The sequence below is a fragment of the Engystomops pustulosus genome, unplaced genomic scaffold, assembly GCF_040894005.1.
Source record: "Engystomops pustulosus unplaced genomic scaffold, aEngPut4.maternal MAT_SCAFFOLD_233, whole genome shotgun sequence".
Classification (NCBI taxonomy): Eukaryota; Metazoa; Chordata; class Amphibia; order Anura; family Leptodactylidae; genus Engystomops; species Engystomops pustulosus.
Genome location: NW_027285112.1, coordinates 1 through 17,206, shown reverse-complemented (window position 1 = coordinate 17,206; position 17,206 = coordinate 1). Strand labels below are relative to the sequence as shown.

Genomic DNA, 17,206 nt, shown 5'->3' with positions numbered 1-17,206 from the left:
AATTGCAAAGTTTTCTTACTTTCAGGCGCATCAGCCTTAGAAAAACCATACAAGTTATACTAATCATTCCGTTAAATGAGGTAAAAAATATGCAATGAAAAAATAAAAACCTATTTTGGGAGATTGTGAATATGTTATTTCAACTATACTTAAGTATAAATAAGATTTTTTTCTTTAAAGAAAAAAACCCGATAAAATCGGGTTAAAAGTGGTGTGATGTGGGGTGACTGACTGCGGCTCCCTATTATACATGTAATAGGGAGCTGTTCAGGAGCCAGAAGAGCCGGCTCTTCTTAGTGAGCTGAGCCGGAATTCCCATCACTAGGTCCTGCCACTTCCACTCTAGTCTCCTCACCATAAAACTGACTAGAGTGGAAGTACTCCTGGTAGAGTCTCCTCACTGCAGAATGGTCTGAAATGCCGCGCCTCCATGCTAGATTCAACCTTGATACTAGCGCGTAGGACCCTCCCTATCTTTGACGTCATTACGCAGAACGAACACCGGATGTGTGCCAGTCACGTGGGCCACCATGCACAAGAAGCATTATCACTTTGGGGGCGGAGATAACAGGGGGTGTGGCTGTAGCTAGTACCGCAGGCCGTGTTGTTGTTTCTTACGCTGGATGGATCATCATGGCCGCCGTCATGTCACCGGCGAGGCCTCTGTGCGACAGTGATCCGGCCACTCCGGCTGCGCCGTCCCTGAAGGTGAGATCGTGTACGCTCCATACCCGTCCCGGGTCTCCTCAGAGCATCGTCCTTGTACATTGCATGGTGTGCTGTACACACTCTTCGGTTTACCTGACCAGTGCTCACCATTCTGTATATCATAGGTGATGATGTGGTGTTAGTGTTCTGGTTCACAGAGAAATCACTTATCAATGGAAGTTTCAAGGCTACAAGGGGGATATGTTTAGTACATGAGAATCTGCTGGGGAAGGATCCCTCCAGACGCCCCATGTGTATATGCTCTGGGGAGGTCTGGGTAACTGCTGGTGCCTCAGGGATCAGCCCCCTGCTGTCAATCTGTACATGGGGGATTATCATTTATCTGGCCTCCAGCTTTGTACCCAATAGCCCAACAGGGATTTAAAGGGGTTGTCCTAAATGTTTGTGTGGATTTATACAATAATGCATCTTTATATATCACAATCTGCAGCACTGTACTTATTTTATGGAAGGAAGCTGTGGAGTCAGTCAGTGCGCATTTTGGTGGAGTTGGTGTTTTGATAAAATGGACTGATTCAGACTCCACAGACATATAATTGTCATACTTCTCAACTAGAAGGGGCCACATCAGTAACCAGCACCCTAGATGCACCAACAACCACAGAACAGTACAAAACTTCACTCCTGCACTAATAATACAAAATATTTACTACAACCATTTCCACAACCTCTTTTTCCATAACCCCTTCCTTTTCTGTAGCCCCTTTTATGAAGCCCCCTTGTGCTCCTTGTTTGTGGCTCCTGTGTTTATAAGAAGGGAGGCTACAGAAAAGGTGACATTATTTCCTTTTTGCACTAGCTCCCCCACACCTATAATTTCTCCTCATCTTTGACCTTTTCACTGCAAGGCGGGTGGTAGCACATAAACCAGCTTTTCCATTGTATCTTCGTTTGATGTTTTGGATGCTGTTTTTCAGGAAGAAAATTCAAATGATGGAAGAGATCTGGAGGAAACCTCCAATGATGGAAGTCAAGCTCCCAAACGAAGGCGCACAGCATCTGGAGAAAGCACCCCAAGTTGTGAAAATTCTAACCAAGATTTTGGGTAAATTTATTTGTTGTGTTGTACACCACTAAAACATAATATTTTTGGGAATGAGCTTTATGATCTTAGACACAAGTATCAATTGTGTTTTGGATCTTAGAGTTTAATTATTAATGATACTAATGTGTTATTGGTCACGGTTGTACTTGCCAGAATTCGCATCACCTTTTTGGACAGATTTATCATCAGGCAGGATTTATCATTAGGCAGGATCTTTAGATGTCTCTGGCACGTCAGATTTATCATAGTTGCTTAAAAAGCTTGATAACGGCGGCAGATGAGGTGTCAATTTCTGCAGATGACCTGTCACCAAGAACCTCATTTTCACTAAACTCCGGTTGCAAAAACCCATTACACCTAAATTGCAAATATGTCTTTGTGCCTTCTCTCAGCATTTTTATTACAATGTAACAGTGTGTTTTAACTTACCTGGCTTCCTGACAAAATATTCTGCTCAGTCCCAGGGTTTGCTTTGTTTTGGATGCATTTAATAAAGACGTGACATGTCTGTGCTGTTCTCAGCCCCTCCCTGCCCCATTGATATCAGCTCACCATGCCATAAGCTCTGTTTATATGTGAGTGAAGGAACAGGGAGGAGCTGTACAGGAGCATTAAGGGGGGGGGGGCTGAAAGCTGAGGACTGAGCAGCACAGACAAGTCATGTGGTTTTTTTTAACCCCTTAGGGACCACCCATACGGATTTCTCTGTCGTTCACTAAGGGGCCTTGGGCTAGGCCAACCGGTTTTTCCGTCTGCCTAACCCAAGTTCTGCATGGGTCCCCCCGGGTAGGGAAGAACAGTGACCCCCTGCTCTAACAATCCGATGGAGATGACATCCCATCTGGCCTGTTTAACCCCTTAGATCCCACAGTCAAGTCTACATACCTGCTGAGAGAGGGGACTCCATTCCCTCATTCTGCCTGCACCCCGCAATGCCATTGCAGGGTGCTGTCTCCTCTGCCGGACAGCTGGGGACCTAATGAAGGTTCCTGGGTCTGTCTGAAGCAGAGCCTGCTTGATCTGGCCCCTGGCTGGACCGAGCAGTCTGCCTGTCAGCCTGTGCAAGTGCATAGGCTGACACTTCTAATGCACTGCAATGCATGGTTATTGCAGTGCATTAGTATGAACTAGTGATCACATGATCCCTAGTTCATATGCTAGTGTTGTGAACATTTTTAAATAAAACTCACTAAAATGTCCCAAAAGCCCCTAACACCTATAAAACAATAAATCATTTTAAAAAATGTGGAAAATGTAAACAAAAACACAAACTATTGGGTATCGGTGCATCCCAAAATTTCCATCTATACAAATAAAAAAACGTATACTAATTTCGGTAAAGCTCGTACGGAAAATGTCCGAATTGCCACTTTTTTGCCGTTTCACAACACACCAAAATTTAATTGCAAGAGATTAAAAGGTTGCACAGTCCCCAAAATGCTAGCAATGAAAATGCCATCTCATTACAGGAAAGATTGAGGGGTGAAGTTAATAGAATGGGGTGATATGTTGTTGGTTTCTATTAACAGACCTACCAAAACCGCAATAGAAATAAAATGGTTCCTAAAATAATTGATTCTAAAATTTTAAAAGGACACTATACAATGTCATGGAAAAAACAAACTTAAAAACAGCTGGGTAAGTTAGTGTTCTACTGTTATTACCGTGTAAAGTAACACGTGCTGGTTTTGAAAAATATGCAGTAATAGGTGGGTAGTAATACTTGTTATACATGATATATAACTCTCTCGATCTATAGAGCTATTAACTTTCTCTGATATTATGAATATTAACTCAACTATATTTTATTAGCTCTAGCTACTTCCCTGCAGAAAATCTAGTTGAATACAAGTGGCCGTCAGATGAAACGGGAGAGTACTATATGTTACAAGAACAAGTCAGTGAATATCTTGGTGTCACCTCTTTCAAGCGTAAATATCCAGGTAATGAAGTTTTTGTCATTTCATATACAAAAAGCTTTTATTCACTCTATTTGATGCGCTACATTGTAAGACCTGGCTGTTCTATTATCTTTTATAGAAGAGCAGTAATCTGGAAAGAATGGGGTGAATGTAAAAGGGTTGTGTTCCCCACAGAATTTTTTTGTACCTGTTCCTGACATTATAAGGGTTGCAGGGAACACATGTTAGGTTTGCAGAATTCTTTATCCAGACTTTTTTTTCAGCTGGTTGAAAGGTTTATCCAGGGAGAAATAAAGCTCGTTCACATGTTCTTCCCCACTAAACGCCGCCGGCTTAAAAAAATGGTGGCGCATGGGCACCACCATCTAGGCGAGGATTGTCGCTCCCTGTGACTTCATGTCAAAATATAATAATGGTTTTTCACTGCTTTCGGAATAAAATAGAAATGGTAAATAGAAAAATAAAAAAGTTATAGCTTTTTGAAGGTGGGGAGTGAAAAATGAAACCGCAAAAATGAAAAAGGGTTGCAGCGGGAAGGGGTTAAATAAAGGTTACAGAAACCTCAACTTTACATCTTTACTTCTTGCCTGATTCGCTTTACTTGCAATTAATATATGGACATAAATGCAATTTGTAATTGTGTTTTTTTTTTTTTTTTTACTTTAAAGATTTAGAGCGAAGAGATCTTTCACACAAGGAGAAACTTTACCTGAGAGAGCTAAATGTCATTACAGAAACTCAGTGTACACTTGGTAATTGCTTAAGTTTTTCTTCGTTTTCTTAATGGTGTGGTTTTTTTTTTTTTTTTTTTTGACAGCTTAAAGTGTAACAGTCGTGAAAGATAATTTTTAATATTGTGCGTGGGGTGAACATTTATGTAATATATTTTATTAAGAAATTCTGCGTGCGTCTGTGAGGCTAACAATAAGTTCCATCTCATCTCCCTGTGTTTGTGTACTGAGCTATTAACCCCTTCACTTAGCTTGAAAATAATGCTCATGGAATACTACAGCCAGAGAAGAGCGAGTCAGACTTCAACCTGGCAGCCCTTGACGTTGGAGAAGTACAGCCATTAGTAGGTGGCACATTGCATTCTGTTTCTTTACAGTCTAAGCAGAATTTCTTATTTAAGATTATTGGAAAAATGTTTACAGCATTCCCAACCTCCGTGCACACACACTCAAAAATTTATCTGAAATGACAGATATTCTATAAAGGAAATCTACCATCAAAATCAAGCATGGATAAACCAGGGGTACTTACTCTTAGATCCAGGCACCTCTGTAACAGTTAGATTGCTAATACTGCAGGTCAGGTGGTCAACATAGAGTCCTTGCATCATATCTGTAAAATGCAAAACACTAGGTGGTCTGAACAATAGTTAAATAAAAAATTCCCTATAATGCATATATAAATGAACAAATCAAATAGAGATGGATAACTCTGTTCTATCAAATTATAACATTCTTCCCATATAGTGAATGCTGTAACAAACAAAAATGTTCAATATGTATAAAAGTGAACATTCAGTTTTTCAGTTCTCAAAGTGGCATCAATGAAATAGTCTGCCCATCCCTTAAACGTACCATAAACATTTCTGGGTACGGAAGTATAACAAAGTTACTGGTGTCGAAATATGGTGACTTTCAGTGATTGCACTGACCTAAACAATGGTGGGGATATGTCACATGGACTTTACAGTAAAAGCCATTAAAGTGGTTTTCCCACAAAAGAAAATTCTCTCATTTCAATCCCCTAGTGATGTTAACACAATTAGATCATTTTAACCTCTTACTTGACAATTTTAATCGCTTTACTAGTTTTAGTGCTGTTTTAGCTCCTATTACTGTGAACGGGGCCTCTTTAAGCAGACAATTGATGACCCCTCTAGTTCTGTGGGATGACAATGTGGTTACATTATCAGGGTACAAGATGTACACTCACCGGCCACTTTATTAGGTACACCTGTCCAACTGCTCGTTAACACTTAATTTCTAATCAGCCAATCACATGGCGGCAACTCAGTGCATTTAGGCATGTAGACATGGTCAAGACAATCTCCTGCAGTTCAAACCGAGCATCAGTATGGGGAAGAAAGGTCATTTGAGTGCCTTTGAACGTGGCATGGTTGTTGGTGCCAGAAGGGCTGGTCTGAGTATTTCAGAAACTGCTGATGTAATGGGATTTTCACGCACAACCATCTCTAGGGTTTACAGAGAATGGTCCGAAAAAGAAAAACCATCCAGTGCGCGGCAGTTCTGTGGGCGGAAATGCCTTGTTGATGCCAGAGGTCAGAGGAGAATGGGCAGACTGGTTTGAGCTGATAGAAAGGCAACAGTGACTCAAATCGCCACCCGTTACAACCAAGGTAGGCAGAAGAGCATCTCTGAATGCAAAGTACGTCGAACTTTGAGGCAGATGGGCTACAGCAGCAGAAGACCACACCGGGTGCCACTCCTTTCAGCTAAGAACAGGAAACTGAGGCTACAATTTGCACAAGCTCATCGAAATTGGACAGTAGAAGATTGGAAAAACGTTGCCTGTTCTGATGAGTCTCGATTTCTGCTGCGACATTCGGATGGTAGGGTCAGAATTTGGCGTCAACAACATGAAAGCATGGATCCATCCTGCCTTGTATCAACAGTTCAGGCTGGTTGTGGTGGTGTCATGGTGTGGGGAATATTTTCTTGGCACTCTTTGGGCCCCTTGGTACCAATTGAGCATCGTTGCAACGCCACAGCCTACCTGAGTATTGTTGCTGACCATGTCCATCCCTTTATGACCACAATGTACCCAACATCTCATGGCTACTTTCAGCAGGATAATGCGCCATGTCATAAAGCTGGAATCATCTCAGACTGGTTTCTTGAACATGACAATGAGTTCACTGTACTGAAATGGCCTCCACAGTCACCAGGTCTCAATCCAATAGAGCATCTTTGGGATGTGGTTGAACAGGAGACTCGCATCATGGATGTGCAGCTGACAAATCTGCGGCAACTGTGTGATGCCATCATGTCAATATGGACCAAAATCTCTGAGGAATGCTTCCAGCACCTTGTTGAATCTATGCCACAAAGAATTGAGGCAGTTCTGAAGGCAAAAGGGGGGTCCAACCCGTTACTAGCATGGTGTACCTAATAAAATGGCCGGTGAGTGTATATACACTTTAATCTGGCTTCTGACATTGCACTAACACACTAACACATAGAAAGAGAGAGATTAGATCCATGAGATGCCTATTACACACTATCAGCACTGCTACATCTGTGTTCTCACAGGCATGTGCCTGTCTCCCCTTTCCCTCAGATCACTTATCTCCTTGTAGTTTGTAGTTTCTCTCTGCTCAGGATCTCCTGACAGGAAGTGAATCAGTGAGAGTCTCTGAGCTCCGGGCAGGGCTACTGAACCATAATTTTAGTATTTCAATCATCACTATTTTTTGGCACTGTAGATATTCAGCATTAAATTATTTTACCTAGTAAATTAACATTTTGCATGTGAAATAATGTTTTAAATGAAAGCTGCTTAACACGGAAGATGTGTATTTGGCCAATGCAGGGGGACAGTTCTTCTGGTGTGATGGTGGAAGTGCTAGTTACCGTGTCGTCATGTTTCTAGCTTAACTTCCTGGAAAACGAATGTGGGGCTAGGGCAGAGGTGGGGGGTAAATAGAAAGCATAACTTGCTCCAGTTCATACTTTCCACATTGATCTGGTACTTCTGTTTTTGGTACTGGATCCAGCCCCTTTTGTGGCAACATGTGAGTTGCTTCAGCTAATGAGTGGTACAAGTGCTAATTGCAGGTATTTTGAATCCTCATTTTGCCATCCCCTCTGCTCTTTACACAATTCCATAGGGGTCCTGCCTGTATGCTGTCATGCTGGTTCAAGTGCAATCCTATAACCCGGTGCCATGATTGGCCAGTAGATAATGGAATGGAATAAACAAATTGAAGTGTAGGGGCAGGCTTGGGCTCTTTAGCAAATTCAAAGTAAATGTCAGTGCTCAACTCCGTATATCAACTCCTTTTTATAGTAAAGGTTTAAAATCAACCAAGTCTTTTTATTGAACCATAAAATCAAGCAAGTCTTAGCAGCGCTATACAATTATAACAAGTATTGCTTAGCCTATGTCAGGCACATTACTAGATGGCAGCCCTGCAGTTTGTGGTTTCTGAAGGGACAACATTTATATACCAGTTATATTGGGTATGATTGGGGATACAAACTCGAACAGCTCCAGGTTTTGTTTTGTTTTTTTAAATCAATGACTGTTGCTATTAGAATATCGGACTCCTCTCTCCTTGCCATTTTTGAAGGTCTGACTGCTTTAAGAAGTGATGAAGTAATTGACCTAATGATTAAAGAATATCCTACCAAGCATGCGGAGTACTCTGTTATTCTTCAGGAAAAAGAGCGCCAGCGCATCACAGATCATTACAAGGAATACTCGGTAAGTTACACACTTCTAGAAAACTAACATTTCATGTAAGTAACAATTTCCAATAAGTGCTTTAGTTTAACTTGGAGACTGCATTTATTTTTAACTAGTATATTAAAGAGGACCTGTCACCCAATTTATCAGCACTAAAGTAAGCAGCTCCGAGTGCTCAATCAAACGCCCCAGTGTTAGAGTGATAGCGTTACCGGAAACCTCCGGTAACGGTATGAAACACTGCGGCGGGGTAGGATGTAATTGTCGGACAGCTCGCAAAGCTGTCCGACGTATTCATGAGGGGGCAGGGTTGGGGCGTGGCTAGGGGCGGTGAATGCCGCCTAGCGCGCGGCAGTCACTGCCGGCCTATGGAGCTAGCGGGGCGGTCCGGGGAAGAGGCAGCGCCTTGGACCGCCCCCTCATGAATACATCGGACAGCTTTGCAAGCTGTCCGATGATTACACTGTACCCCGCCGCAGAGGTTTCCGGTAACGCTATCACTATAACACTGCGGCGTTTGATCAAGCACTAGGAGCTGCCTACTTTAGTAAAAGAGGCAGTAGACAGACATGGAGAAACAGATGTCTGTACTTACTACATCATTTAAGGCCAGTTCACATCAGTTATGGAGACTACATAAGCGTATGGTATAATTTTGCACCTGTTTGGTGTGTTTAACCAATCCTTGTTTTGTCCCACAATTGGGCCCAGGGCACGTGGCCCTGGTCCTTCCGTCAATCACTGATCGTATGCTGGTCAGATTTTATAGACCGTCCAGAGGACTAGACTCTGCATTATATTTATATATGATGAAAGGAGTTCCTTCTTGCATCATATATCTCCATGTCCCATTTTCCGGCCAGTGCACAGTCTGATTCAATGACTATCCATGGTCATAGGCTGTCCATGCTAACTAATGCAAAAAAATATGACAAAATAACTTTGATTCTTCCAGGCCCTTAAAACAAGCCGTTTTGCTATTGAAGTACAGATTCCAATAATGTGTACACTGCAGAAGTTTCCTAATTCCAGAATTTTTAAAATAAAAATCAACTGCATTTATCCATAGTACAAGCACAATGGTTGTGCACAAATGTTGTACAGTATGAGACAAATGCTTATTTCTCCACTTATCTCACTGTAGGAGAACAGTAAGATTTGAAGTGAACAGGGCCAGTGTTGTTGGTGCCAAATAGAAATTATTTACCCCCCCCCCCCCTTCCAAGTCTTACATACGTCAGACACATACTTTCTGTACTACTCTAAATGACCTGCTCATTACCTCTGCGACAACATAAAGCTTCATTCACCTGCACATAGAGTAGTAGAGAGGGGACCTGCAAAACGGAAAACTAAGAAATGGCTGAAAATATTTGACCGTCTCATAGGTTTTATATTTGCTCATTTGTGGAAGTTGTTGTTAGGAAACGCCATATATATAATATACATTTTATTTTTTTTATTTCACAATATCAGTTGGTTGACTAGAATTCCATTTTATACGAGTATATTTTACTATTACATATTAGGCTGCATTGCTCCTTGTTTTTTGTGAAGCAATATTAACCTAAATAGAACTTAAATCCTAGTCATTTAATCCCTTTGATGCCAGGGTCCATAGTGTCCACATCAGCTAGAAGATGGTGCTATGAAACATGGCCAATTTGTTGGCTAGGTTGGTCAAATTACACTGAGGCTAGATGCACACCATGTATGCCCGCCGTACCGTAGTACGGTGGACATACATCGGCGCTGCAGAGAAGGAGCAGGGGATAAGCGCAGCTCACCCCCACCCCTCTCCATTGGAATATACAGCGCACGGCGCCGTATTACATAGAAAGATAGGACATGTCCTATCTTTCTACGGGCTACAGAGCGGTACAGTGCCGCACCGTACCGCTCCCCTACAGGGCCGTGAGCCCATAGATGTGTATGGGGGACATATTTACACCGTATATGTCGGCCGTATATACACCCCCCAAACATTCGTGTGAATGCAGCCTAAGCCTGAAGGTTTTGTGCATAAGAAATTAAAGGCAAATAACTCCATTGTTGCCCCCGCACAATGCGTATGAATGGTGTCAGTGACATGGCAGCTGTGGGTCTTGTGAAGGGCGCCAGTTCTGCCATCTATGTGTGTGTATATATATATATATATTAGTACAGAGGAGTATAGTAGTGATGTTGCTATGCAAGTGTGCTCCCTTTGGGTGCACGCCGTTATACTAAGTAAAGGCTATTATTTTCCTTAGGCCCATTAATAATAATTAAAAAAAAATATATATTAACACGGAAACATTTTTAAAGGGAAACTGTCAGTCACCTCTAGCCCCAAAAACTAAAGGCTCTACCTCATTTTCTGTACTGAGTTGCTCTACATAATATTGAATTGTCAGCGGCTTCTGTGAATTATAAAGTGCCTGACAGGTTCCCTGTGGTTGTAAGCCAGGGATTTGAATCCCCATATAAAGGGGCTCCGTTCCTAGAGGTTCCTCATGCCGGAGTTCTGACATAGCCTGAAATGCATACTTGAGACTCTTAGGCTACATTCACACTAACGTATGGGGGACGTATATACGGCCGATATACGTCCCCCATAGGCAGCAATGGGCGCACGGCACCCTACGGGAGCGGTACGGTACCGTTCCGTACCCGGGAAAAAGATAGGACCTGTCCTATCTTTTCCCGTAATATGGCGCCGTACGCCATAGGTTGCTATGGAGAGGGGCGGGGGTGAGCTGCGCTCACCTCCTCCTCTTCTCCACGTACACTGCTGTTGCCCGCTACGGTACGGTACGGGCGGTCAACGGCAGTGTGAATATAGCCTTAATTTGAGATAAAAACCAAGCTATACTAGTGATTAACACAGAGTTCCCCTGGTCTATTGGTCTCACAGCAGTGAATGAAGTGTACATACTACTGTGCCCCTACTGTGATTACTGTCTCTTCCCCAGCAATTTATTACTTATCCACCATTCTGTGAATGGATGATACATTTGTGGGACTTCTAGATTATGTGAAACTGTGTCCCCTGGGGATTTGTATTTAATTGTATGGTTTATTTAAAATCCCTTAATTCTTATTTTGTTGGAGGGATTGGGAAAGACTATTTGGGTGGCTTATTTACCAACCACAGCACAAACTTGTTTTTACACCAATATTTTTCCATAACAGATAACTACTGAAGATATTCAGAATGAAGTATGTGATCAGGATGAAACTGGGAAAGTAATCAGTTTTACTGTAAATTTATCTTCTTTACTTTTACATTGGGAGAATGAAATGATCTGTAACAAAAATCTTGCTGTTTTTCAGCAACAGCAGCAACAGAACACACAAAAGGTGGAAGCGAGTAAAGTCCCAGAGTACATCAAAAAAGCTGCCAAGAAAGCTGCAGAATTTAACAGTAACTTAAATCGTGAAAGGATGGAAGAGAGAAGAGCTTACTTTGATTTACAAACACATGTAAGCGCCAGCTTTGAGTATGATGTAAAATGTGATAAGAATTTGATGGAGTAAAGGTATATTTGTGTATCTAACTGCAGTCTGCTGGGAGAAGATGTACCTGGCCTGAGTCTCTCTTCACTCCCCTGCATAGAGATTCTATGTAACCTGCCATCCTGGTTCCATTTCAGTAAGAAGTCTAGCAAGATGAAATTCTGTCTGTATTTCACAGTGAAAAGCAGATGAGAAGGGAAGGAGGCTGGACAATTAGACACAGAGATGATAAATAAAAGAAAAAATCAGTTAATAGTCAACTCCAAGAAAATTTATAATATATAAAAACAATGTTTATTGAAAATTTAGAGACCATTTAAATATTTATATAACTCCTTTCCCAAAGGGCTGCAGGTACTCTCTTTCCTCAGTGTGCTAACATTAGCCGGTGCTCTGTAAACAAATGTGAGGAGCTGTCAAAACTACAAATGGGAGAAGCAAGTAAAGTTTAACAACCATTTAAAATGTTTACTTTTCAATAAATATTGCAGAACTGCAAACTACTTTGTACATCAATTCAGGAAGGAGAAAGATTTGATCCCTTGCTCCCAGTTCAAATAAAATGCAATCATTTAGAGGCAGGAACAGGATGATGGGTGTTTAGCTTTTGGAGAAGAATCCAGTTGTATTCCCTGCTCGGGAGTCGGGGAAGGGAGCAGAAGACTACCTCCTGTTGCTGGCAATGTCATAACAGGAACCTCTTTGATAATGCCTGTGTATATTGGAAATTAAGAAAGAATATGACTGCTTTAAAAATGCAGTTCAAGTAAAAAATCCCAATAAAAAGAATACAAACTGTACATTTAGAGTGCAATTGCATAACTATAGCATTGGGTATTTATTATGCAGTGTTAACTCCTTCCCGACATGTGACGTAATAGTACTTTGCATGGAGAGTGCTCCATAACCGTTAATTCTTTGCTGCAAATTGCAGCAAAGGCTTACAGGTAACATCCGCCGATAAAGCTGCCGGCAGCTTAAAAAAAATGGTGGCACCGACATCTTGGCGAGGATCATTGCTCCCCGTTCCTTCAGTCGGGGGTTGGCAATTGGTCGCCGTGACAGCCTTTCACTGCGCTTAACCCCGTAATGGAAAATAGCTCTTAAAATCGAAAGTGGCACTTTTTGCCATTTTGAAAAGTAAAAATTCTATAAAAACTGATCAAAATATAGTACAGTCCTCAAAATGGTAGCATTTAAAACGCCACAAAAATGACACCACCAACAGCTCCGTACACTGAAGTATGAAAAAGGAATTCGCTATAAGATTGCAAAAACAAAATATTTTTTTTGAATAGAAGGTTTTCACTTTTGTAAATGTATGAAAACATTATAAAACCTATACAAGTTTGGTATCCCCGTAAACGTACCGACCCAAAGAATAAAGTAGACATGTCATTTGGGACTTCAGTGAAATCCATAAAATCCAAGCCCACTAGAAAACGGCGCAAATGCGTTTTTCCCCCCCCCCCCCACCAATTTCACTGCATTTGGAATTTTTCCCCCCCCGTTTCCCACTACATGGCATGGAATATCAAATACCACCATATTGAAGTGCAATTTGTTTCGCAGAAAACAAGCAATCACACAGCTCTGTACATGGAAAAATAAAAAAAACTTTTTGAAGGTGGGGAGTGAAAAATGAAAGCGCAAAGATGAAAAAGGGCTGCGTCGGGAAGGAGTTAAGGCTGCCAAAAAGATGATCTGTACCTTGTTACATAGCAAATAAAAATGGACAGCTCCTCCTGCAAAAACCAAGGCAAAGTAAAATGTTTATGCTGCATGCTAAATTGTCCCAAATTTTTAATGCAAGAAAGGTATGCTTATTTCCAAAAGTGTTAATAACATTTTTATCAAGCTTTACAACAAAATACAAAAAATGGCTTGCGGTGCCATATTGGAGATAACAGAAAATACAGAAAGAAAATTGCAATGTCAGGCATAAATGTCTTGGGTAGATCGGGGATAAGTATAAGTGAAAGCATAAAGATGTCATGGGTTATATTGAAGGTGGGCTCTGCTGTTGTTGAAATCCAGAATTTCAAGATTAGTAAAGTTCTATATTTGCCTTTTTTCCACATTTTTTTTTTTTTCCACCTTGTTTGATGTCCCAGGTAATCCAAGTTCCTCAAGGGAAGTACAAGATTCTACCTTCGGAAATAACTAAAGTCAGCCCTTACCCTGTTTCCCTTATACCAGGACAATTTCAGGAGTATTATAAGAGGTACTTGTTCACTCTAAATCAGTGTTGCTGTTTTGCCTAGAGATTTTTCTAACAGGTTAATTTTATTAATTAATATGCTGCAATATATACGCTCTGCCTATTGGCAATTAGTGGGATATGCGTTAATGTGGGAGTCCAAGTAAGAAGTATGTTAATGAATATAATGCATGTTTACTACTACGGTGCGCATTCATAACTAAATGCATCTTGGCTTTTATGGCACCTTGTACAGCGATTGTGGGGTGCCTTCTACATGGCAGGAAATCGGGGGGGCTTAGTGATCTGATGAAGCTAAAAATGGTCAGTCTGAGGGAGTAGTTTTGTCCTCTAGGACTATACCTTGAGCTTAGATGTGCATGTGCACATCGTAGATGATGAGGACTCACAGGTGCACTGTGCATGCCTGAGAACTCTGCACCAGAAGTGGAAGACACCTGTGTGACCATGGTCAGATTTCTGTTCACTGGAAATAAACATGTAAGTTTTCTATATAAGGACAGCAACTAGAGATCTAGAAATCTGTGAGGAATTGATACAGAAAGTAAATTGGAAAATTGTATATATTTTTTTTTTATCATTCAAACTATAACATTAATTTGCCAAAATGGGAATACCCCTCTAACTCATTTTTAGAATGGTGCCAATAAATTAATATAACAAGCCATTAATGGAAAACCTACAGTAAGCTGTAAGGTCACTTCTCCTTTCTGCCATTGTCTCAAATTTCCCAGCAAATTCCGTTTTCAATATTAATACCGATTTACAAAGCTGTTCGCAATTTGCCTCCTCCATAATGTATGTCTCTAGCATAATGGGCCAATACTGTCCTTCACATGGTGAGGGGGGACTGTATGAGATGTGAGGGGATGCAGGTAGAGGAAAAGAAGCCTGGACACTTCTTACTCTGACTCAAAGCAAGAGAGAAAACAGGGTAAGATACTGAAGGGAAAGGGATTAGTGGGGTAAGAAATTATTTCATGGCGATTGCTATCAATTTGATTTTTAACCCCTTCCCGACATTTGACGTACTATTACTGCATGGCGGGAGGTGCGTTCCCGCAAAATGCAGTAATAGTACGTCAAGCTTCTGGTGCCGGCTCCTGAACGGAGCTGGCGCCAGAAGCTGCAGGTGATGTCACATGTGTCACATAATAGAGTGTAATACATCTGTATTACACTGTATTAGGTGAAGAATAGCTTGAACAAGCGATCAGTGGATTGCTTGTTCAAGCTAACCTGTTAAAGTAAAGAATAAAAGTAAAAAACACTAATTAAAGACACTTTGGAATAAAAAGAATTAATTAAATAAAGTTAAAGTCCCCTAAACACAAACATTCCCTATACACATCTAATAAAGTGAAAAAACCTGAAAATCACCAAAATACCCCACATATTTGGAATTCCGTAACAATCTGTACAATAAATCAGAAACATTATTGGATCCATACGGTAAACGCCGTAAAAACAAAACGCGAAAAACTCGCCAAAAATGTAAATTTTCATAAAATCCCTTCACAAAAATGTTCCAAAAAGTGATTAAAAAAAAAGTTATGTGCACCAAAATGGTACCACTGAAAAGGACACCTCAACACTTAAAAAATAAGCCCTAAACTAGCTCTGTCAACCAAAAAATATTAGTTATATCTCCGAAAAGATGGCGATGCAAAAACAAATGAGATTTTCTTTTATATTCGTTTTTTTCCTGTAAAATTGTAAAATATATAAAAAAACTATATAAATGAGGAATCACCGTAATCGTAGTGATCTATAGAATAAAAATATCATAGTATTTTTAGTGTACAGTGTACAACCCCCAAAATATACAAAAAAAGAAACCCAAAATTGACAATTTTCTTTTCCTCCATACATTTAAAGAGCTAATAAAATCTCATCAAAAAGCTACAGACCCACTAAAATGAAGTATTTGTAAATTGCATCTCATGTCGCAAAAAATAAGCCCTTATATGTCCAAATTGCAAAAAAAAATAAAGATTGTATAGCCATTATAAAGTGACAATGCATAATCTGCTCTGTATGGCGCAGCTTCCCTTCGATGCCCTGGCGTGTGCCCATACAGCAGGTTACCACCACATATGGGGTATTGTTATACACGGGTGAAATTGGGTATCAAATTTTGTGGAGCATTTTGGTATTTTATCCACTGAGAATTTGTACATTTTATGAAAAACACATTAATTTAGTAAAAAAAAAAAAATTTATTTCAAAATGGCATCCGATTTTGTTTTAACCCCTGTAAACCAATTAAACGGTTAACAAACTTCATAAAAGTCGTTTTGCGTACGTTGAGGGGTGTAGTTTCTATAACTGGGTAATTTATGGGGTTTTACTTTTATTTATGCCTCTCAAAGTGACTTCAAACCTGAGCAGGTCCCTCAATAGCAGGATTTTGCTTTTTTTATGAAAATGTGAAAAATTGCACCTGACGTTCAAAAGCCCCATAACATCCTACAAAAATGAGAGTATGTATAAAAAACCACGGAGGCATAAAGTAGACATTCGGTGAATTTTGAAAATTGAGAATTTTTCCAAATTTTCACCAAAAATCTGATTCTCATAAATAAATGCAAAACATACCACCAAAATTTTTCAACTAAGATGAAGTACAATGTGTCACGAGAAAACTATTTCAAAATCACTTGGATATGTTAAAGCGTTCCAAAGTTATAACCACTTATAGTGACACAGGGCAGATTTGAAGAAATGGGCCGTGTCAGGAAGGTGAAAAGTGGCTTCGGCGTTAAGGGGTGAAAGTAGGTGGCCAAATCTTCAGCCTCCCGGTCTCTGACGGATGCCTGCACCTTTGGTGTTAGTAAGGAGTAAACAGTATCAAAGAACCTTTTTGAGGTTGTTGGAGAGGATATTGGCAAGGTGAAGGGCAGAGTTATAGGTTTTGAGCATAAATTTTGAAGTATAGGAAGTCTGCAGATGTGCATGATTTTCTCTACCAATCCTGGAGCACTGCTGAAGGAAACAAGTTTTGTCCGTGTGCCAAGATTGCCCTCGTCTGTGCAGAAAATGTTTACTAACTTGGCTCTTTTTTTATCCTGTGAACTGTTGTCGAATTCCTTTGCAGGTATTCTCCTAATGAACTACGATACTTGCCATTAAATACAGCATTGTATGAGCCGCCACTAGATCCACTGGACCCTGAACTGCTGGCACTTGATAGTGATGGCGATTCTGATGAGATTGATGAAGCACGTGAAAAGAAGAAAACGAAATCTTCAGTAAGGCTTTATTTTTTTATACTGTATACAAACCATTCTAAAATACTTTTTGATGTGTTTGTATAAAATGTATATGTATAATCTCCACTACTGATATTTAGAC

General features: G+C 40.5%; 1 protein-coding gene across 1 annotated transcript; it reads left to right on the top strand.

Moving 5' to 3' along the window:
* Positions 1 to 524: 524 nt before the first annotated feature.
* On the top strand, positions 525 to 17,103 carry LOC140109614 (PHD finger protein 10-like; the record flags this gene model as incomplete). The annotated part of the gene is made up of 9 exons (XM_072132120.1): positions 525 to 708; positions 1,647 to 1,774; positions 3,587 to 3,717; positions 4,365 to 4,448; positions 8,018 to 8,151; positions 11,308 to 11,361; positions 11,449 to 11,598; positions 13,746 to 13,855; positions 16,950 to 17,103. Coding segments are annotated over exons 1-9 (1,020 nt in total), but the record flags the coding sequence as incomplete, so codon positions are not given.
* Positions 17,104 to 17,206: the final 103 nt, after the last annotated feature.